The sequence below is a fragment of the Chionomys nivalis genome, chromosome 1, assembly GCF_950005125.1.
Source record: "Chionomys nivalis chromosome 1, mChiNiv1.1, whole genome shotgun sequence".
Lineage (NCBI taxonomy): Eukaryota > Metazoa > Chordata > Mammalia > Rodentia > Cricetidae > Chionomys > Chionomys nivalis.
This window is the reverse complement of record NC_080086.1, coordinates 160,666,892-160,690,230: the sequence shown is the minus strand read 5'-3', so window position 1 is coordinate 160,690,230 and position 23,339 is coordinate 160,666,892. Positions and strand designations below refer to the sequence as shown.

The 23,339-nt window shown below is 44.5% G+C and overlaps 2 protein-coding genes across 5 annotated transcripts; both read left to right on the top strand.

Annotated features, from left to right (window-relative positions):
• Nucleotides 1-799: 799 nt before the first annotated feature.
• Tmem139 (transmembrane protein 139) lies at nt 800-3,181 on the top strand. 2 transcript variants are annotated; one of them, XM_057787372.1, is made up of 4 exons: nt 800-835; nt 1,168-1,267; nt 1,775-2,036; nt 2,440-3,181. In XM_057787372.1, the coding sequence occupies exons 3-4, from the start codon at nt 1,792-1,794 to the stop codon at nt 2,834-2,836; spliced, it is 642 nt and encodes a 213-aa protein (XP_057643355.1). In that variant the 5' UTR covers nt 800-835; nt 1,168-1,267; nt 1,775-1,791; the 3' UTR covers nt 2,837-3,181. The 2 variants fall into 2 exon arrangements, with proteins under 2 accessions (XP_057643355.1, XP_057643361.1); XM_057787378.1 differs by lacking the exon at nt 800-835 and adding an exon at nt 962-1,002.
• Nucleotides 3,182-3,793: 612 nt separating this feature from the next.
• Casp2 (caspase 2) lies at nt 3,794-23,063 on the top strand. 3 transcript variants are annotated; one of them, XM_057792174.1, is made up of 11 exons: nt 3,794-3,930; nt 6,228-6,378; nt 6,585-6,752; nt 6,884-6,965; nt 7,512-7,606; nt 7,916-8,092; nt 14,134-14,262; nt 17,058-17,148; nt 20,405-20,554; nt 20,706-20,815; nt 20,968-23,063. In XM_057792174.1, the coding sequence occupies exons 1-11, from the start codon at nt 3,857-3,859 to the stop codon at nt 21,097-21,099; spliced, it is 1,359 nt and encodes a 452-aa protein (XP_057648157.1). In that variant the 5' UTR covers nt 3,794-3,856; the 3' UTR covers nt 21,100-23,063. The 3 variants fall into 3 exon arrangements, with proteins under 3 accessions (XP_057648157.1, XP_057648172.1, XP_057648164.1); XM_057792181.1 differs by lacking the exon at nt 3,794-3,930 and adding an exon at nt 4,970-5,077; XM_057792189.1 differs by lacking the exons at nt 20,706-20,815; nt 20,968-23,063 and adding an exon at nt 17,233-17,293 and having other exon boundaries at nt 20,405-20,536.
• Nucleotides 23,064-23,339: the final 276 nt, after the last annotated feature.

Genomic DNA, 23,339 nt, shown 5'->3' with positions numbered 1-23,339 from the left:
GTGCTAACGCAGCAAAGGAACAGAGTCCACTGGGTTCTGACCCTGGGACACAGGAGGGCCCCAGCCACCTCCCTCTCTCAGTCTCACGGCCCGTCGCACAACTAGAGCACTAGAGTAGGGCATAAACCCAACAGAGTGAAGCTACCCAGTGTCAAGAATCCACTTACTTTCGGGGATTTGAAGAAGACTAAATAGAATCACTTCTTTTGAGAAACTCAAAGTATAAGACCAATAAAGAAACAGAGTATTATATAACCAAGCAAAAGTTGGAGCAGAGAAAGGAAGGACGTGGTTATGCAGTGCAGATTCTAAAGCAGTCTTCCTTTGTAAGGACTCGGATTTGTAAGAAGGCAGTTAACTGAGCTGGGAAGCAAGAGCACACCTCCGACTCTCCAAGACAAAGAATCCACAGACACAAACCACAGAGGCCTGAAGCACCACTCAGATTTTGCCCGTGGCTCCCTCTGTGCCCAGTATTGAAATACACCACTGTCTGCTCCAGTAGTTCAGGAAAGACAAGTACAAAACAAATCAGAAAGTACTTTGTGCTTAGGATTGCGATCAGCGCCCAAGTTGCTTTGAGTAAGACCGGGGAAAGACTAATTCCCAGTCCTAAGTACAAAGGCCATTGAGAGGCAGAGGGGACAGGGCTTTAGCGGTGGGTGAACTGGGCCTTAAAGAGGAGCGGTAACTGGTCAGTCTTGGGAGGAAGGGGTGGAGAAAAACTAGGTTTGAAGGAAGGATTGGGGCAGAAGAGAAGGTGGGGCAAGTGGGCTCCGCCTTCTGCCGCTGAGTTCCAGGTCAGCGACCGGTTTTCTGTGTCCCTAGGAGACAGGTGAGCGAGCTCCTGAGGCCTCCAGGAGGGGCGGGGCGCAGGAGTTGGGTTGGTCTGGGAGGAGAGCTTCTGCGAGTTCTTGCTACACCGAACTCAGGAAAGTGGCAGGGAGTCTAGCCGGTGGGAGCTGTCTTGAGATTGACTGTTGCTGTTTTCTCGGAGAAAAGGTGTCCCCTTCCCAGCACCTCCCAGTCTCTGTGCTGACAGGAAACTTGAAATCAGAGCTTAATGACTTGAGGGAAGAGGCCTGGGTCGGGACTACTTGGGGTGTGGAAAGTTATTAGAACTTCTGTGGTTGCCTTAGGCCTTTCTAAGATTTTTTTCTCACGTAGTTGGTGTCCCCGTGGCCTTGTTGTGTCTTGGTTCACATTCTCCACCATCCAGAGCATGGGTTGACTCAACTGTGGCAGACAGCAAAAGTCAGGCTGAGAGGTAAGTGATGAGCACTCTCCGTCTTTCCAGCAGGGTCATACGGGGTGGTGGTGTGGGTGTGGGGGGTGGGGGGTGGGGGTGGGGGACACGACTCTGACTCGGAGAAGAATGGAGGTCTGACCAGAGCAGGAAAAGTGAAAAGCCTGACTGATCACCTGGATTCCAGAGATGCCTGTGTGCACTGAGGCCACAGGCAGCGTAGCTGGCCCTGGATCCTGCATGGTGTACTTGGGAGCCTGAAGGGAGATTGCAGGAAAGAGAGAAAGCAGGGAATGCAGGCAGTGCCCAGGCATAGGAAACTCACATGAGGCTGAGTCAGACTAGGTTCCCAGCTTTCCACACCGATAACCTAAAGGGCACGATGGAGCCCCCGGAGGCCCTGAAGATCATTTGTTTCAGACTGAAAACTGGGAACCTACACAGAGGAGCATAATATTTTTACTTTGGGGTCTGGCCCTGGTGTGGTGCCAGTGACAAGCTAACACACAACTGTTTGTCTCTCTACAGGTGCCCTGGGAGGGACCATGGTGCCAAGGCAGTTGTGGGAGAAACTGAAGCAGTCATTTCTCTTCCTGAGCAGCGCCTCGCTCCTTCTGGGGCTGGCTTTACTGGTCATACAGCCTAACATTGCCCCTTTTCCTTATTTCTTTCTCTGCTTGGCTGGCTTCTGCTTTCTTGCCTGCCTCCTGTCCTGTGTGGTGGAACGGAGACTCCGATCTAGGCAGAGCTCAAGGCAGACTGAGAATTCAGAGGCCCCAGGCAATGCACGGTGAGGAAAGTGGGATGACAGGAAGACGCCCTTAGGCCAGTGGTTCTCAACCTTCCTTATGCTGTGACCCTTTAATACAGTGCCTTGTGTTGTGGTGACCTTCAATCGTAAAATTAGTTCATTGCTACTTTGTAATTTTGCTACTATTATGAATCATAACATTAATGTCTTCAGGATATCTGATGAGATCCCCCTCAAGGGGTCGCAACCCAATTGTTGAGAACCACTGCCGTAGGCCCTTATTCCCTCGAAGCCCTTAGTTTCTTAAGCCTAGATTCTGCTTTCTTCTGTCACTGGTATTATTAAGAGCAACAGTCAGAAGACAATAGAGGGGTCTTTTGTCAGAGTGGAACGAAAGACTCCGTTCAGGCAGTCACTAATGGCTGTGTTTCTCCTCCCACAGGGTCAATGAGGCTTTTGAGGTACCAACCTATGAACAGGCCGTAGTGATGGACTCAGAAACACAGCACCACCTCCAACAGGTGGAGCAACCACCCCCTTACAGCAGTGTCATTATAGCCCCAGGAGTTGAGGGGGCACAGCCTAGCCAGCTAGAGAGGCCCAGCCTAGGAAGGCTGAAGAGACGAGTGGGTTCAGAGGGGACAATGTCTCGCAGAGGAAATCCTGGAGGAGCTCTTCGACTTAGGGGCCCACGAGTTGCATCCACTGCTCCCGATCTGCAAAGCTTGAGGGTGGCCCCCAAATTGGAGCCCACTACTCCACCCCCTGCCTACGACATCTGTTTTGCTTACCCTGAAGATGACAATGTTTTCTACGAAGACAAATGGATACTTCCCTAGACCATGCTCTCAGAACTTATCATCGTGGCACTCCTCTGCCCAGCATTTCCTACAGTCTACTTAATCAGAAACTGGTTTTGCCCGCCCGGACATCATAGACGGGGTCTTCAAACTAGCCGGGAGGCACTCTATGGAAAGTCCTTCCCATTTGAGATATGGGTGGCAGTTGGATTCATCTGGAAAAATTCTGGAGCCCATCTGACGTGCAGCATTTCCAGAGTAAGGTGGAAGATGAGAGAGAGAGAGAAACTGGAGTGGTACTTCGGAGTGACAGCTGTTTCATCAAACCTCGCATAAATTCCTGGTGGGGTATTACATAACAGAGTAATTAGAGACTCTAAGGGTGAGGGGGGCTGGAGAGTTTTCACAAAAACAGGATGCTAGTAAAAAAAAACAAAACATAAAAATAACTCGAGTCAAATCCTAACCCTGGTGCCTATTGTTTTCAATACAAACCAGGCAATTCACACGATTTGATAACCGTGCCTTGGGACTAGTAAATAGGAGAGAGAAATCTAAATACGGACAGCACGGGAGCCATCAGGTAGGATAAGTGCGACCAGGAGCAACTCCAGGCTCGGAGATGAGCGCCTTCTGGTGCTTTCCATCTTCTGCGAACCCGGGCCCTGGAAGTTCAGGGCAAACAATGAGGAGCCCAACCCTCTTTGGTTTCACTGTAGTTTTTGCAGGAGGGGCCGGAGGTACCAGGGGAGGGGGCTGCGGTTTCCGCGGGAATCGATAACCAATCAAATCTCCCTGCGGGAGAAGCCCCGCTCTTTTCCCCGCCCCTTCCCCTTCCTCCCAGAGCCTCCTCTCTGCCCATTGGGTGGTGCGGGTCCCGGCAAGCAGTGTACGCTTGCGCGAGCCCCGGTAGAGGCGAGGCCTGCTGGCGTCGGGGCGGGGCGTGCGCAGGCGCGGCGAGGGTGGGAGACTAGGGGGGGGCAGGGATGCGGGGGCTGGCGCGGCCTGGGGTTTGTTTGTATTGTGGGTGGTACGTGTGCAGCCCGGGAAAAACTGGAAATGGCGTCGCCGAGCGGGAGGTCGCCGTCCACTCTGCACAGAAAGGGACTGATGGCGGCTGACAGGAGGAGCAGGTGAGCCGGGCAGGACGGAGGAGGCGGCCGGGCGAGTTGCGCGGCGTCTTGGCCTGGTCTCGCGTGGGCAGAGGCTGCGGCAGCCTCCTTTGTCCAGCGCAGGGGCGTCTGGACAAGAGTGAGTCCTGTCAGTCCCGCTAGATTTCGCCTGCGGCGTGTCTGGAGAAGATGCTCCGTCTTTTCCCCTCCAGTTCTCGCCTGAGGATTTCAAATCAAACCTCCCCTAGCCAAGGAGACCTGCAGACTTCTTAGCTCGGCCTGGGGCGCTTTTGGTTTGCAGTGACTGTAACGTGACCTGCGCTGCTTTCTCGTGTAATATATGTTTGTCAGTGAATTGCACACAGGTGTAGGAGATTTGGATCCTTTGATGTTTCCCGTGTCTGCCCCTTCTCCCCAGTCAGTTTCGGTGCAAGCATGGCCCAGGAGGACACAATAGACTATTTCCTGTCCAAATCTGTAACATTAAATTAGACACGGGAGCCTTCGGAGAACACAGAATCAAAACGTTAGACTCCTCCTGGTGTCATTTTTCTCCATTCCCCTTTCCAGGGGTTTCCTAGAAGTCCAGGAGATTGGAAACTTTTGGGAAGGTCGTTGTTAAGCCTCTCCTCGCAGTTTGAAATGAAGGAAGTAGCAGGTGTGCGGAAAGGGTGGCGCTTCAGATAAAAACTGGTGGCTGCCTAGTTCCAAATCAATCCTGGGACAGAAGAGGGTTCAGAACTGGAGTCAGTCAGTTGTGCCTATGGATGAAGTTGCCTAGGGAAGAACCTTTTGGTGGGGGGCTGCCTAGCGCAATGTCAGCATTTAAAGGCTACCGGACTGTAATCCTGGAACCTTAGTGGCTGGGCAAAAGGGGCGGAAACCCAAGGCTTGCTTGGTCTACACACAGCTCCAGGCCTTTTCCTATCATAGGGAAGGGGGTGGTCAGAAGCCCCCCGAAGGAAAACAGAGTGTGTTGGGCTGTGTGGACACGGAGAAAGCACAGTGTGGAGGCTAAAGAAGCAACCTTTTAAGAAGTGAATGTTCCTGATAAGCGCTGCTGCACCATTGACTGTGTACCTAAGGATATACCTAGCCAACAACTGCGGTTTTAACTTTATTTTCCCCAGAATTTATGCTTAGCTCCACTACTGTGTTGTCTTGTGAGGTGAGTCTTATCTGAAGTTTGAAATTCCCAAAGTTGTTGCTGTAGCAGGTTCGAGTGAATTTTGAGATAGCAGATACAGTCTAAATACTTGATCTGCCTCTTATACACCTCTTGCTAATGCATGTTTCCCAGGACCCTGTGTTTCCATCCAACTGTAGACTTCTCAAGGAATCTTTAAGCTAGGGGCATTCCACCAATGCTTGATATTTCACTGATTGGAGATGCTTATTTGTTCCCCTATATTTTATCCTCTTTGAAATCAAGATGCAGATAAAAATGTCTTATTGTATAAAGTGAATCTGTTACAATATCACCTGAACTGCCATCAGACCCTAAGCGTTGTCTTATACTAAACAAACTGAAGATCTGGGTTAATATTCATTGGGCACATAAAGGACATATTGGAAGTGGGATTTTTTTTTTTAATTATTATTCGTGAGCCAAAGCAGGTCTCTTTCCAAACTTGAGAGCAAAACTAGGGACTCTTTCAAATACAGCTCTCGATGGTAAACTAAATCACTAAAATAACCATTGCTTGCACTATTCCTGTGATTACAAGTTATGTTGTGTTCATCATTGGTATCTATCTACTGTGACTGTCCATTTCTACTTACCCATACATTGTGGGATTTTGATCATTTTTTAACATTAGTTTATTATGGAATTGTAAAATATTTTTGATGTGATTTATGTGAACAGCCTAGAGAAAGTGTGTGTGTGCGTGTGGTTAAAAACATGACTGTTGGCTTTACATTTTGTATTTTATTACTGCCCTAAGATTGTTTTTGACTTAGGTTAGTTTCCTAAAAAAAAAAGTATGGTCATGTTTTCTGAATGTTAGAACTTGTCTGTCAGAGGACTGTTTCTTCTCTCAGATATATTTGTGCTTTTTTATATTAATTTGACCAAGATAGCTACTTCCTCTCCTGGTCGGATCACAGTTTCAGATAGTCTGATGTAGACCTTCTCTAGAGAATTGTGCCTTATTTGCTTAGGGTCAGTACATTACTCCCTAGGACGTTTTGATTGAAAGAGATTTCACAAAATAACACCTCCTGTTGCTCCTAAGTCCCTTTCGTTCTTCTTCCCCACTTCTCTTTTGTGTCCAGGCTTAGACCTGACAGTGCCTCTGTGTGCCTTCCCTCTGTAGGATATTGGCAGTGTGTGGTATGCACCCTGACCACCAGGAAACTCTGAAAAAGAACCGAGTGGTGCTGGCCAAGCAGCTGCTGCTGAGCGAGCTGTTAGAGCATCTCCTGGAAAAGGACATCATCACACTGGAAATGAGGGAGCTCATCCAGGTACCGTAGTGGAAGAGGCCCAGAAGATGAACCTGTGAAAAGACTGTGCCCCTTGGCTAAGGACCCCAAACCTCACCTGTGCATGCTCACTCTGTAAAGAGGAATTCCTAAGATGAATAAGACCACTACTTCAAAGCTCATATGAAAAAATGGCGTTTACAATTAGATATGTAAATGTAATGTAACGTTTTATTTTTGTGCCTTAGGCCAAAGGGGGCAGTTTCAGCCAGAATGTGGAACTCCTCAACCTGCTGCCCAAGAGGGGACCCCAGGCTTTTGATGCCTTCTGTGAGGCCCTGCGAGAGACCAGGCAAAGTCATTTGGAAGACTTGCTGCTCACAACCCTCTCTGATATTCAGCATGAACTCCCACCGGTATGAAACTCTGGAAATGCACTCTGGGCTATGTTAGTTTGACCAGAAAGGGTACGGGGCTGGGGGCACAGTGAGACAGACACTTGACTGTCTCTCTGAGATCTTTGATGGTGAGTCTCGATTTCTTCCAGTTGAGCTGTGACTATGACACAAGTCTCCCTTTCTCGGTGTGTGAGACCTGCCCCCCTCACAAGCAGCTCCGCCTGTCCACAGGTGAGAATGAATGGGACAGAAGGACCCTCCCACACTGACCTACCTGCTTTCTGAATGGTGAGGTGTATTTCCTGATAGGAACAGTTCTCTATGAACTTTTGACGGGCTGACAGGACAGGTTAGAAGGGATTTAAGTCGGACCCATTTCCCTTCATCACAGATAGTAGTCTTCAAAACAATTGGCTTTTCGTGTAACTTATTCAGATGGGGATCATGATTTCCTGTGAATGATTTGAGTATTTTGTCTTTAAAGCCAAACAAGAAAAGGCTCTGTGTTTCTGCTGAGGTGGTTAAAACCAGGCTTGTCTCAGAAGCCCTTTCCATCACTCAGCGAGTTGAGTGTCTTCTTTATGAAGCCACGGGTGGGGGCCCAAGGATAAGCAGAAGTCAACATAGTCTGTGCCAGCACAGGACTTTCATGTTGGAGGAATAATTTCATTGAAACCTCAGTTTAAAGGACTGCCTACAGCTAAACTGATTAATTAATGGAGTTATAAGGAGCCGTGCTGAAATGTATACCAGCTTTTGGCATTCTCCCTACCGTAGGTCCCATGGAACACTCCTTAGATAATGGGGATGGTCCTCCCTGCCTTCAGGTGAAGCCATGCACTCCTGAGTTTTATCAGGCACACTACCAGCTGGTGAGTTTGCATAATTTCAAGGAGAGAGGTGGGGAGTGAGAGACCTGTTCTTCTGAACTTGGTTTGCATGTTTTCTTGCTGCCCTGTCAGAAAGACTCCTTGCTGACTGATACCTTCTGTGACATTGCCTTTTTACCTGGTATCGTTAAAAAAAAAAAAAAAAAATAGCAGAGGCTGGATTTGGGGTGTTGTCTGCTTTGAGGATAAGGATTGTTGTTTGGAGTATGTTTTGAAATGCTTGGTGTCATTGAGTAACCACATTGCCTGTCATCAAGAGGCTCGTGGGTCTAATTGGCCTCCTCCTTCTAGGCCTATAGGTTGCAGTCTCAGCCTCGTGGCCTGGCACTGGTGTTGAGTAATGTGCACTTCACTGGAGAGAAAGACCTGGAATTTCGTTCTGGAGGGGATGTGGACCACAGTACTCTAGTCACCCTCTTCAAGCTTTTGGGCTATAATGTCCATGTTCTACATGACCAGACTGCACAGGTACCTGTGGCTGGAAAGGCTGGCGTGTGAATCGGGTGGGCTGTACTTTGGGCTGGGTGCTTCTGTTCCTTTTGGGCCTCCTGAATGTTTCTCACTCACTCTGTTTGCTGCTTCCTACAGTCTAGTGAAAAGAATAGAGTTAGCCAGTCGCCTGGACATTGCTGTCTTAAGGTAGCTGTGCTTTCATGGAGTTGCATAGTTCAGGGTCGGGTTCCCACATTTATGTGTTCAGAAACTTAACTCCTAGTCACTCAGGAAGTGACGAAACACCGAGATCCTCCCAAACAAACTCCAAAAGGGTATTTATAAATCAGGCCCACAGCCATTTACTTCACAGTTGATACCATTACTTAAGATCCCAATTATTGTTTAAAGCATTACTTTTGGCAGATTCAGTTCAAGTAGAAGAATATATGCAGATGCTGTTTAGTGGTCGTCTGATTAAGTCAGTGTTGGATTGTTTTAGGGTAGGTTGCTTGGTCTCACGTCATAAGCATTTTGTTGTGGGCTGCTCATTATTGACTTGTTTCTGATCTTCACTGGTGACTTCACTTCCTTTAAGGTTTATATTTTGAAATTGATAATGACCTATTTGTATACTATTCTGAACTGCTTTTGTTCTGTAATAGTATGTTCTTAAACTTGATCTTTGGGCTTAGGGAGGTATAATTTAAAGTTCTGAGCCATGATGAGGCCGGAGATCAGAAGTTAAGAGTTTAAGACCAATCTTTCATAGTAAGTTGAAGGACAGCCAGGACTACGTGAGACCCTGTCTAAAAAAAATCCCCTTTGGCCCCTTGAGGTAAAGGATCCTGGTTTTGTGTTGAGAGTTTGTTGTGGTCATCTTGGCTATCCCACTTCTATGAGAATTATGTATTTACTCCACTTTGGGTGTGGCCAGTTTCATCTCTAGGTATCTCAGTGCCATTCTTGACATGATGCTCTTGCCAGCTTGCCCATAATTGCCCGTTTAAAATAGATCCATTCCTGCTTCAAAGCCAAGGCTGGGAGTTGAGATTGTGGCTCAGTGGTTGGAGCAATTGCCTAGCAAGTGCAAAGCCCTGAATTTAGTCTCCTACACCAGGAAAAACAAAAGTCATAGCTGGAACATTTTTCCCCCACCATCAAAGGGACTGAATGAAGCAAGTAGCTTGTCCACCTATGCTACTTTTGAGGGAATTAATTGTAAGGTCATCTAGCCAGATTTGTGCTGTATTTGTTTTCTAAGAGTATGATCTGTCTGTTTCTTATAAACATCTAGGAAACTGTCTTGTCATGGTCTTCTAAATAGTGTGTTTGACAGTAGATCTTAGATGCCTAATAAAGGTTTCAATCCTGTGTCACGAATACAGTTGAATACTGCTGTCTTTTAGAGACATTCAAGAGACTTTGTGAGTCCATAAAGTACTTTTTATAGGCCAGTTCCATTTAAGCTGTATCTAAGGCAGATTCAAGGGCTTCTAAATTCTCATTCCCATGTTTTTCTGTCACTTGAGTTGTGGTGAAGCTAAATTTTGAGCACCTTGTAATTTGACACGCACAAATTTAATGTTCTGAATTCGAGTATAGATAAGGAGTGAGCTCTCAGCATCAGTTTGTTCCTCTATCACTAATAGAGCTGGAGCTTCTGTTCTTACAGGAGGTGAAAGTAAAAACCAGAGGAGTAGATGAGGTCAGAAAAGTAGTCAGAGCAGGTGGAACTGACAGGCTCCTAAGGGAGACAGCCTAGGCAGAAGGAGCAGTGTGTAGATGATATGGACATGTGATAATCCAGGGAATGCTGTGAATATCGTACTTTGTTGCATTGGGAATGTGAAGAATGCCCTCTTCTGTATGGCATCTTTAAAGACTGCCTTTTTATTATATGATTATGTGGCAAGAAGAAAAACAGGACCAAGAAATCCAAGATCCTTTTTTTTTTATCATTATCAATCCTGTTTGACTAGTGATAATTCCCTTCAGATATAAAATAGTATAATTAATTGTAGAGAATCTTTATCTGCTGTTGGTACTGAAGAGAACACTAGTGTTTTTACCTCTCAGTTATATATTCAGTGTCTCATCAAATGTGCATTGGTTCTACCTCTGGAGATAACTTGACTCAGCTTTGACCAAAGGTTTGAGGTGTGCAGCTCCCAGGGCAGACAGAGGGAACTTGTCCATCAGCATGGGCGCAGGGGGGGGGGGGGATGATATTGTTAACCTCTTTAGGCCATAGCGATTACTCTCAGATTTTTGTTTAGTGTTTGAAATCCTATTGGGGTACATCCACCTTCTACAACTGTGTCTGGCAGCCTCGATACCTTGTAACAGCAAAGCTGAATAACCCAGCCATCCATACAAGCATGCTGCCCCGCAGCTATGTGCTTGGGGCGAGGCTGACTTTTTTAATGAAATATACCCCTATGCTTATGGCCCTATCTCTAAAGTCTTGTAAGTGGTCACAATACCAAAGTCAAAGAAGTCGTGATTTGAGTACGTCAGCGTCAGTCTAAGTCAGGACAAAAGCATAACATATTATACAGACATACAGGACAAAGGCGCCAAACAAACCAAAGACAGCTTCAAGCTATTTTGCAGGTGTGACCCATCCCACTTTAGAAATGAGACCACTATCCACGCAGTCTCTGACCATGCCATTCATGTGTCGTACCACAGAACTGAGAAACGCGTATCTCACCAGAGAACTGAACATGCTACCTGCATGTAAGACAAAACAGACTGAAGACATACAGACAAAGGCTAACAAAACTTAAAAATACAAAACCATTGATCCAGGGTCAATGTCACAAGCAAGAAAACAAAAGACTGAAGACACACAAGACACGCAAACAAATGTCCGTCTCCACCGAGACAGACAAAACCATTCCAGAAATACAGACGGCTGAGAGGACATAGTTCTTCCAAGCCAGGAGACCTTCCGTATCCTCACCAGCACCCAGACGGGAATCTCCCAGGCGTCCCTGGGTCCCTTCTCACCTCCCAGGACGTCTCCCGGGGAAGCAGTCGGTGATCTAGCATGTCTGCTGATCATTCTTTTGTCTCCTCCCGAGACACGAGCGACTGCAAAACCGAAAATACAGAACCTGAACTCAGCTCACACGGAAACACAAAGACACAGACACGGCTATAACTTCAAAGTACAGAACCTGAACCTGAATTCAACTGGTACAATCTGGCACAAAAACATAAAGGACCTGCCGGCACACAGACAAAGACATACAGACAATGTCTCACCTCTAAGCCCCCAAGTGGGTCTTCGGAGATGAGGGTGGTCGTTAATCCTAGATGAGCCCCCAAATGAAAGACCCCCCCAGTGCTGGGGAGACTCTCACTCAAGTCTCGGGATCACACGACCCCCCCCCCCCAGTATCTCACGTGAGACCGTCCTTGCTGCAATCACATGAGGCTTTTTTTTTATAGTGTAAATAACATTTTCTTTATTTTAAAAGATGTATTTTAAGGTTGCATATTTGAATAATGCTTTTTTTTTATTTTTATTCTTTTTTAATTAAAATTTCCACCTGCTCCCCGTTTCCCATTTCCCTCCCCTCCTCCCAAATATTGCCCCTCCCCCCACACCCCTCCCCCTATCCCCACTCCAACCAGTGCACTGGGGCCAAGACTCCTAACCCACGCAGGGGAAGAGTTCGACCCCGAGTGACCGGAAGAACCGATTTTTAAGGGAAAAAAAAACACAGCCCAGTGATCCGGAATTGGCAGGGATTGTGTCACAGAAAATTCTGAAAATACCAGTGAAGATCACAAAGGGGCAACTCCCTGCCTCTCAGGACCACTCCCAAGGTCATAATCAGCTAGTTACTAAAACACAGTGCAATGACAATCACAAGGGGGAAACTCCATGTTTCTCAAGATTATTCTCAAGATCACAATCTAACTTTATCTTCAGCTAAATCCTAGACTTTTGATTCTTCTTTTCCTGCTTGGATTTTTGGCTATTTTCTTCCTACTGGGGGGGGGGCGGGGGGGCTGGATTTGTCCAGGGCTTTCTTTGGAGATACCTGGAGTTATCCAGGTCTTTCAATTCTTCAAGCAAAATTAAGTTTAACTAGACTCTGTAGAGCACTCATAGTTACTCAAAACTATATATTTTATAAACAAATACTATGTTATGACTTGCTTTTATTTATCCAGAAAAATCTCTGCTTTCTTTTTTTGTTTTTTTTTTTTTTGTTTTTTTTTTGTTTTTCGAGACAGGGTTTCTCTGTGGTTTTGGAGCCTGTCCTGGAACTAGCTCTTGTAGACCAGGCTGGTCTCGAATTCAGAGATCCGCCTGCCTCTGCCTCCCAAGTGCTGGGATTAAAGGCGTGCGCCACCACCGCCCCAAATCTCTGCTTTCTTACCAAAACTAATTTCACAATCTCCAATTATTTTACAATGTATTTAAGCAGAAATATCCAAACAGGCCAGGTATGATAATGAGTGCTTGTAATCCCTGCACTAGTTTAGCAGACAGAGGCAGGAGGATTGAGAGTTCAGAGCCAGTATGTGCTGCATAATAAACTCTGGGTTAGCCTGAGTAAGGCCCTATAGGGAGAACTGGCTCCTGAATGTTGGCACTTAACCTTCATCTGCCCTTTGTCTTCAGCACCCTCTGTTTAACTTGTGTGAATCCTGTTTGAGAGTTTCCTGAGAAACAAAGTCTGTACAAAACTTGGTTGGGAAAAAAATCTAGCACACTGGGTATTCTTTAATTGAGAATTTACATTTGGCATTGTCCCTTTGGAAGCTTAGTTTGGATGTTTGGGGGATATGCAAATAGCTTCTTAAAGGTGTAAATTAGAAAGCTGTAAAGAGGTCCTTGGCTAAGGAAAGGTGTCTCAGTGCTGAGAGGCTGCCTTAGAGTGCTGCTGCCTTCTCTCTAGGAACTTGAGTGAACTCACTCCCCTCTGTCCACAACAGGGTGCTCTCTTTAAAAATATCCTACCCCCCCACCCCGCCCTGCTTCCAAGCAGATAGATTAGCAACTCTTTTGTTTTTTTGTTTTTGTTTTGTAATAACAGTAGTTTTTAGAGACAGTTTTTATGTGTTAACTACCCTGGTTGTCCTAGAGCTCACTCTGTAGACCAGGCTGGCACAGAGATCTTGCCTCTGCCTCCAGAGTACTGGAATTAAAGGTGTATACTACTATGCCTGGCTTTGGCAACTCTTAAACTTTGAAATTCCAGAATAGGTGAGAAGGTTCATGAAACAATTTGCTGACGTTCAGCCTTTAACATTTTGCACCAATTCTGAGTGTTGCTGCAGTTGGTGCTTTGGAAAACCACACCTTTAGAAACTCCAGAACATGCACACGTGAGCTGCTTATTGAGAGTGGAGGGGAGTGGTAAATGTAAGATTGTGTGTGGTGATTCTCTGCCTAGGAACAAATTCATGATATTTCCTTCATAGCATAATAAGATGAACTGACAAAATGACTTTATTTTTAATATGTATGTATTTGTGTTCACATGTGTTTAGGTGTATGTATATGTGCATACTAATGTGTGTGTAGGGGTCCTAGGGTTGATATCAGGAGTCTGGTTACTTTCTACCTTGTTGAAGCAAGGTCTCAGTTGAACCCAGAGCTTTTTCAGTGTGACTAATAGCTAGTCAGCTGCCTCTAGGAATTCCCCGTGTCTGCCTTCCAGGTGTTAAAATTACAGGCAAGCCCTATGCCCATCTAGTATTACTCATGTTCTGGGATACAAGCTATAAGCCTCGTAATGGCAGGCACCCTCCCAACTAAGCTGTCCCCTCACACCATGTAGCTTCTTTAAAATTTCACTTTAATGCAGGAGTTCTTAACTATTTCTGTGAACCTATGACTTCACATTTAGAGTTTGATGTCTGAAGTCATGTGCATTTTTCTTGTGAGTGCATGGTTTTTTTAGCCTTTCAGAGAGTGTGTACTTTTCAGTGATCATAGAAATATACAGAAAAAACACTTTTATCTTCTTTTAAACAAGTCAGGGGTTAATGTCTATGTTGATGCTGACTACAGTGAACAATGATAGCAGGTGTCTCCGTCTTCTATCTAGGAAATGCAAGAGAAACTTCAGAATTTTGCACAGTTACCTGCACACCGGGTCACGGACTCCTGCATAGTGGCACTCCTCTCACATGGTGTGGAAGGTGGCATCTACGGTGTGGATGGCAAACTGCTTCAGGTATGTATAATTTTGTGAAAGCTGAGCATTGAAAATAGGTCATTCTGCCTGCCTATCCATCTCTATTAGCTACATCTCCCTTACTCTGACCACATACCTGACAAGCTGCCTAAGGGAAGATGTATTTTAGCTCATGGTTTGAAGGGATACAGTCCATGGCAGTGAGGACATAATGCACTTTGTTAATCGCGTATGCTGAATATTTAGAACTACTAGATATGGAACATCTTTAGTGTTTTTCAGAGTTGATTTTTTATTTTATAATCAATGCTAAGAACACTGTTTCACATGAATACATAGCATAAAATGGTAGATACATGTTTTGAGCTGTTAGAGAAATTGTTGGAAAAGCTGTCCCAATTCCAAATCAAAATTCATTTAATATTATTTATGAAACTCAATCCAGCAATTCAAACAGCAATTTTTAAAATCAAATATTCTAATAGTACAGTCCAAAGATTCTAGTCTTATATGTCTGTGCTGACCAGTGATGGTAGAAAAATATTAAAAGTCCATTTTCTATAGTTAGACCTTTATGCTTCTATAAAGAGGAAACTTTGTATGTCCAGTAAAGACACTGGAGACATCTAAGGCAAGCGTTTAAGGCAGCTTTGCTGGCACATGCAGTGCATCGTATCTTTGTTACATGTTCAGAACTAAGGCTGAAATGATGTGAATACCAATAAGCACTAAACACTCTAATTTTGTTATACATTTGATTTTGAATGACCTGATGGCCATTATTTATGCAGAAACCTTTTGATAAATCTTTTGAAAACTCCTGCATTTAGATCTCATGAATTCGTGACCTATAGCTTAAGTAACTGGTCTAGTGGCTACAGAGATAGCTCAGCAGTTAGGAGTCCTTGCTGCTCTTGTAGAGGACCCAGGTTCCATTCCTGGTACCAACTCAAGAGCTGCTCCAGTTCTAGAATATCCAGTACCCTTTAGCTTCTCTGGGTGTCTGCACTCACATGGTGCATACAAACCAGTGCAGACACATACACATAAGTAAAAATAATCAAATTTTGAAAGGAAAAAGAAACTGTGTTTTGATGATTTTAAGTCCTGTCATAAGACACCCAAACACATGACTTAAATCATCTGAAGACTTAATGGGCATCTCATGGTGAACAATACATCTCCAAGAATCTCATAAGATTTAACTGTTTCAACACTGTTCAACAGTATAAGTATAAATTATTGTGGGACCGGGGGTAAAATTACAAACAAGCAATGGTAGGTAACCATGTTCCAAAAAGAAAAGGGATAGGATCATAATAAGGAAAGTGGATGAAAACAAGACGGAAGCCCTCCTGAGTGAATACCAGACCTCAGAGCTCCATGTTCAGCCTCTGCGGTTCCTTACTGCATCATTTGCTCCAACTAAAGTGATAAACTTGCCCTTCCAGCTCTAGTTTGTGGCTTATATGGGCTCTTTGGGCCCTGCTTCTGTAGGTGCCAATAGTTTTCCTTAGCAAAAGCCTCATGTTTCTGGTTTCCCTATTATGTGGGCTCTCCATATACAACTTATATTTCAGCTTAATTTTTCAACTACTCAGGAGTTCCATACAGGTACCCAGTCCTGCTGAGACTACACATTGCCTAGCTTCGGTGGCTCTTCTGGTACCTTGATGCAAGCGTCTGATTTCACCTCACTCTGCTGCCAGCTTGAGATGTAGCTTGAACTATAGCTATAGAAGCCTCTGCATTTGTAACTGAACCTTAGAAAATACTTCCCTGGGTAACCTTTATCCAGCAGGGTACCCCAATGACTTTTTTTTTTTCAAGTGTTCTCCTTTGTGTGAGTTTGTGCTGTCAGCCTTGGAATTCTCTTGGCTGAGAAAAGGCACCTTTTCTATTGTCCAATGCAGAGTTCAGATTTTGCGGCAATGACTCTAACAGAACTCTTCCCCCAGATGTCTAGCACTGGGTTTCATTGTCCTTGAGGACCTTTGACATTGAGAGTCCAAGGCATTCTAGTGAAAAATAAAAGAACTCCCACCCTGTCCTTAACTTTATCCAAACTCAAGAGCCTTTCTTCATAAAACTTCATTTTTATATCTTTATGCTGTACATTTCACTCACTATAAATGTGGGTAAATTTAGTGAGCAATAACCATGTCACACAGACTGAATGTTAAGCTACAATGTGCAAATTAGTCAGTTATTTTAAATTCAGCCTCAAGTTTTCAGAATATCAACAGCCTGCATTCATATTTCACAGCAGAGCAGAACACAAGCTGAGTTCTCATTAGAGTCCTTGTTTGAGTCTGTGGTCCCTTGAGGCTAGCCTTTGTCTGTGTTTCTCTTAGCACTTTGGTCTCTCGAGTCCCCACTTAAATGGCCCGTGAAGCCCTACTTACACCATTCTCGGGCTCCCTAGCCTACAGCTTCAGACTCTTTCCAGTTCCCCCAAATGTTAAGTCCAAAGGCCACTATTAGATTTTTGGGGCAAGGAAGCGAACTCTCCCCTAGAGACAGGAGCACGAGGCTGCATACCTGCATGTGGGTAGGTCATGCATCATAGAAGAGATGCCAGTATATCTGGCTTTGATTGCCCCAAACCCTTCTTTCCGTCTGGGCTCCTGGTCTTTCCCTCACAATTAATTCTTTCTGGACATTCAGTGTCCTCGCAGGCACACTAAGTTGTGTCTCCTAAGGAAGTGTAAATCAGTCAAGCTGAAAGATCAACCATCAGCCCACCTTTCAGATGATGACTGCATTTGTTTGTGTTGGACTTGAAGAGGTCTCACAGCTGCCTAACTTCCCCTCTCCCTCATTGTTTCTGGTAGCTCCAAGAGGTTTTTCGACTTTTTGACAATGCTAACTGTCCAAGTCTACAGAACAAGCCGAAAATGTTCTTCATCCAAGCATGCCGTGGAGGTGAGTGCCCTGGCTAACCAACATCTGGGTGGTGGCTCCTGGGAAGCCTCCACCAGCTCTCACTTTCCTGTTTGCTCCTCTCAGGTGCTATTGGATCCCTTGGGCACCTCCTTCTGTTCACTGCTGCCACCGCCTCTCTTGCTCTGTAAGTGTCTCCCAATGCATGGGGTGTGCTAGGACTTGGGCAGCCCAAGGCTCTCAGTCTGGCCAGCTCTGTACACCTCCATATCCTGTTCTCAGGAGCCTCTTGCCAGTATCTGACCTTTCTCCTGAGAACCTGGACTCTTCTCTGCTATTAACTGCAATGCACTTTTTTTTGTTTCTCATTCCAGTTAAGGATTTCTGCTTGTCTCTTCCAAATCTTCCTTCTCTTACCACTTTTCCATTTTCTGTCTGTGCCGTGTTCACGCTCCCGCGCTCTTGCTTCCCTTCTTTGTCATTCTTGGAGCATGAGGAGAACAGTACAGAACCCATGTCTGCATCGGACTCCTGAGCTGCTTCTATCCTCTTTCTTGCATGCAGTCTCTCCTACCCCTTTAAGAGCCAAGCCTGTGTCACATGGCTCAGAAGACACACAGGCCTCCTTCTCATCTAGAAGAAAGCAGTAGTAATTAAGAATCTAAATTTGGAATCAGAATGTGACTCTATTGTTTAATAACTATGTGAAGTTAGAGAAGTTACTTCACTTCCCTCCACTTCCATTTCCTTCTTATAAACTGGATAGTCATTATATAAAATTTCTTTAAGCTGTTGCGATGACTAATGAATTTGCACCTAAGTGCTTAATTGGCTTGTACCTGACTCATGGTAAATCTGGAGAGAAAGCCAGCCATGGCCGTTACAATGTGGTCAGCATCCTCAAATGTTTTATAGTGTGGGTTAAAGTTTACATAATCAACATGAAGATGCTTATGTTTCCCTCTGTGTCACCACAGAGTATATTTTACGGTCCTGCCGTGTGACTGTGGTTATAAATGACATCACAGAAGCAGAAGAAAATATCTAAGTATGCCTAAGGAGTATATGGCTTAAGGGAAATTAAAGCAAGTATATGTGAAGAACAGCTTGAGGCTAGTTGTCATGCAGGAGTGAAATTCGTGCAATAGCAGTTGTGTAAGAGTACACAGTAATAACAGACCATTTTACCCGAGGTTAGTTTGAAGAGATATTTATGGGTAGGGACAGGCTTAATTTGGACCATGGACACATGCCTTTACACAGGTATGGAGAAAGTCTTTTCCAGAAAAGGGGGTGGTGCAGCATGACAAGCACAAGATTATAAGATTTACCCCCTAGTTGTACAGTAGGCCACCTTGCCCCCCATTATGTAATATATCCACAGTGCCCAAATCTAAAATGCTTAGCATCTCTGTAAGCCTTGTTGTGAGCTGTGGCTGATCACAGGCAGTTGCTCCAGCTAATTACAAACCCTTAGTCACAGCTGAGATTTTGAACTTCAACAGACACTACTTTGGGGAGTTTAACTATGAAATAGTGTGTTCTATTTTTCCAGGAAAGTTACCATGGCGGGAAACTGCACTAAGAAAAAAGCATGTAAAAACAAGCATTTTTCATTCATAGATGTTTCCCAGAGCATTGCTTTACACTCTTAAAAGTTACGAAATCTATGTCTAAAAATTACAGTAATATAGAAATCAGTTGTGAAGAAAAGAGGATAATGTTTACTGAATAATAGGCCTGAAACTTGAAGGCAACAAGCAAGCCCTCCATTATGCTTAGCCTGACCTAGACCACTTAAGAGGCAGTGACAACAAAATAAGCCATGAGTGGTCGTTTTCTTCCCACCTCAGAGTATTCTCTGTAGTGCTAAGGGCTGGATGAAGACATTACTTTTTTTCTGTAATCATTTGAATCTTTTATGCCTGTCCAGTCCATACCTAAAATCTAGTCTGTTACAGTGTGACCTGAAGCCGATGCTTCTTTGAATATTTGAACTTGCCAATCTTCCCGTAATACAGTGATTGACTCCCAAACTAGAGAATGAGCTTGAGAAGAGCAAGGTTTGGCTTTTTGTTTGGTTCTCCTTTGTTTTTCACGCAGTGTGTCCCTAGATCTTATTAGTAGAAGACAGTGCCTGGTATACACACGATGCTTAATTTAAAAGAAAAATAATATCTTTTGAGTCAGTGAGTCAGTGAACTTTTACCAAAAGTTCTTTGAGCATCAGTTCGTTCTGCTCCTGAGAGTCTTGAGAATCTCATGCAGGAAGTCCTGTGAAGGGCACACTCTTAGCTGTGTGCTGACCTGTGCCCCATCACTCTGTCCTTTTCTACAGCATGACTCCTGCCCGACCTTAAAATAGCCTGTTACTAGAACGTCTTCCTTTTTTGAACTTCTCTAATAAGCTTGGCCACCTGCTATGATTTGTCTTACAAACTTAATAAGTAGTTTCTATTTTAACGCCGGGTGGTGGTGGTGGACACCTTTAATTCCAGCAATCGGGAGGCAGAGGCAGGTGGATCTCTGTGAGTTCAAGGCCAGCCTGGTCTACAGAGTAAGTTTCAGGACAGACGCCAAAGCTACACAGAGAATCCCTGTCTCGAAAAAAGAGAAAAGTTTTAAAAGTAAAAACCACCTTGAAAACTTCTGATTACACTTAGTCTCATACGTTTTCTTTGTTTTTGTTTTTGTTTTTTTAAACTGGTAACATAGTTTGAGATTGTAAGTTTAATGTAGAATATGAATAGTAAACAGACCATTTTTTATAAGACTGAATATAACTATTTTATTTTCTGGATACAGCAAAAAAATAAATAAAGTGTTTCTATACATTACTAACTGAACAAGATTAATGTGATGATTTTTACCTCCATTTGCAAGGAGGGCTGAACTGAGCACTTTTACCCTTAGACAGAATGAGGCATGTTCTGCCTGTGTAGGTGCATGTGCCTTCCTGGCCTTTTATACATTACTAACTGAACAAGTTAATGTGATGATTTTTACCTCCATTTGCAAGGAGGGCTGACTTTCACCCTTAGACAGAATGAGGCATGTTCTGCCTGTGTAGGTGCATGTGCCTTCCTGGCCTTTAGAAGTCATCCCTTGAGCAATGGATATGTGTTTAGAAAGTAATGAGTTTTTAATTCTACTTTTTTTAATTCATTAACCATAGGTTGGAGCAACAGCTGAAAATGGCTCTTCAGTCAAGATTATAGGGAACATGGGTGTACCTATAATAGATCTATAAAAGATGGGAGAAAATAACATCTTTATCTCTTCTGTTGGTCTCTTATAGACGAGACAGACCGAGGGGTTGACCAGCAAGATGGAAACAACCACCCGCAATCCCCTGGATGTGAGCAGAGTGATGCCAGCAAAGAAGAATTAATGAAGATGAGACTACCTACTCGCTCAGACATGATATGTGGCTATGCTTGCCTAAAAGGTATTTTGAGAGACTGTGAATGTAGATTATAGTGTCCTAGACTTGGGTTTGTTTTGTTTTTATACCAAGGTCTTTGTTTAGGGAGGGTAGAAGAGGCCATGAAGTCTGTCTTTGTGAGGATTGCCCATGACCTTCCCACCCCTGGTTGTAGGCACGGCTGCCATGCGGAACACCAAACGGGGTTCCTGGTACATTGAAGCACTCACTCGGGTTTTCTCTGAAAGAGCTTGTGACATGCACGTGGCTGACATGCTGGTTAAGGTAGGTCAGTGCCATCTGGCACTACAAACCTTTTCATCGCCAGTGTTCTCCTTCCTTGCCCTGCCCACCTTATTAGTCTCCCCTTCTGGTTGTCTGTATCATGGAAGCACAGAGTGATCTCAGACTTTGGACCACTGGTTCTGCCTTCCTAGGTGAATGCCCTTATCAAGGAGCGTGAAGGCTATGCCCCTGGCACAGAATTCCACCGATGCAAGGAGATGTCTGAGTACTGTAGTACTCTGTGCCGGCAGCTCTACCTGTTCCCAGGCCACCCGCCCACGTGAAGCCACCTGCTCTTCGTGCTGTTGGAGGCCACTGAACCACAGGGGGCACAATGGAGCCTTCTCTTCAGGATGTTTTTTTTTTCTATCTACCCCCTCAGGGATATGAGACTCTCCCAGGGTGTTTCCTGTCAGCCATCTCCATCTTTGGGTATGAGACTTACAGACAGCTCTTCCAGTGTGGTGCTCTCTCCCTGTAGAGTCAACTCTGAATGAAGTTACGGCCAGAAGCATTTTGGCTATAGCCAAAGCGCCTGGAAAATGTCATTGTGAACACAGTATTGTGGGGAGAGGACATGTGGATTTCTCATTGTTTGCTGTTTCTGTTCCCAGGCCTTTTAGGGGTACTCTGCTCATTGCTTTTGTTCCATCAGTTAAGGTATCTCAGAGATCGTTTCCTATCCTTTTTTTTTCATATCTAAACCTCATTTGTCCCACAGTGAAGATTTGGAAGACGTCTCAGTTTAATGTAAGTGTGCTCATCTGTCTTGATGAGGCAGATGAGAGAATTAGACCTGTGAGCAGAAGTTCCTGGGCATTTGAGTGTAGGCTCTGGGCCCTAGGCGACGAACCATCTTCTCAGCTTTGCCCTTTGCTCCTTTTTGCTCTGTGCACCCAGCCTTTGAACAGAGCCTGAGGTCTGCATGCCTAACCCTGGTCCTGCTGTATTTGAATTGTCATTGAAATGAACCTTGTAGGGCATTTCAGTATAAAGTGCAGTGACAGTAAACGTGCCGTGTCTCACAGCGTCACCTGTCACCAGGATGTCTCCTTCCTTGCTGTGATTTCTGCAGTGCACTTACACTGTACTTCATATCTGGCCATCAGGAAGTCTCTTGCTTTGCACTGATTCCCACTTTCCTCCCATTCACTGCTTCTGTGAAGTCTTTGAGGTCCCCTTTGCACGGTGTCTGGCCACTGAAGGTGTATTGTAGTTCCTCTTCCTGCCATCTGCTTCAGTGTAAAGTTCCCTCAGTTTATGAGGCATTACCCCCCATTGTTCCATGTTAGGAGGATAGTACCATACATGATACTCCATTAACCTAGAAGCACTTTTCTCTGCTTTTATCAAACTTTCTTATTCTTTAAAATCTTTTGCATTTCCATTTTGCCTCTCTTCCAGTTTATTCTCCGCATAATAGTAGTTTTGGTTTTTAAAATGTCTGATGACCCCTGCTTAGAACACTGGCTTCCTGTTACACCTCATCTAAAATTCAAATGCTTACCCCAGTTTACGAGATCTGGCTCTTACCTTCCCTTTGGATCTCAATAAATGGTGATTTCTCACTGTGCTCCAGCCCCTCTCGGTTCCTCAAATCAGAGCCATGGTTTTCTAAGCTCTCTATTCCTGAGTCTAGTGGAGGCTTCTCAACCATGCTATCCACGAAGAGTCTTCTGGACCTCTGCTAACTGCAACATGGTGGCCGTTCATTGTGCTTCTGCAGTTTGTAAGGCACATTTGCATGTTTCACTTTTTGATATCTTCCCTACTAAGCTGAAACCTCCCAGAGCAGAAACCATGTTTCTTACTCTACACAGTACCTGGAACTTATTAGGTCTTCGATGATCATTTCTTGAATAAAGGAAGGAGGCAAGCAGCTAACTCTAGTTAAATCCTACCTTTTAGCAATTTCTAAATTGCTATTATAGTATACAGGTTAATTAGTATTTGTACTCTTCTGGTTTTTTCAGTTGTTTTATTTTTATCCACTGATTTGTTGCTTGTTTTTGAACCGTTTGAAGACATATCACATGTGAGACAACTTCTTTTACATCTCCATGGTGCCCAGTATGTTTGAGGCCTATGGTAGTTGAGGTGCTCAATGTTTGTTGTGTGAACCAGGTGGTTTGAAGACTTCCTGCAAAATTCTGCCTTTGGGTCAGTATAGAATGCATATATTTGAGTGATAGAATCTTCACACTTTCCACTGCCAAGAATTTGTATTGCCATCAGGTGCCAAATAAATGTTGATACCTATTACTGATGTGTGCCTGGTGTCTATTTTTGTAGATGCTCAATCTTTGGAAGCTTGCATATTTCATTTCCTTAGCCCCTTACTCTGTATCATTTCTTCCCCTTCATAAGACATGCCTAGATCTGAAATCCCCCATATTTTGCTATCAATGTCTTTCACTCTGACCAGATGTGGGCCTGTCTTTATTGACATAACCCTGACGTTTCTCATGTTCAAATGAGATTAGGTTATAGGATGGAGGCTGAAATAGCAGGTAGTGCCAAAAAG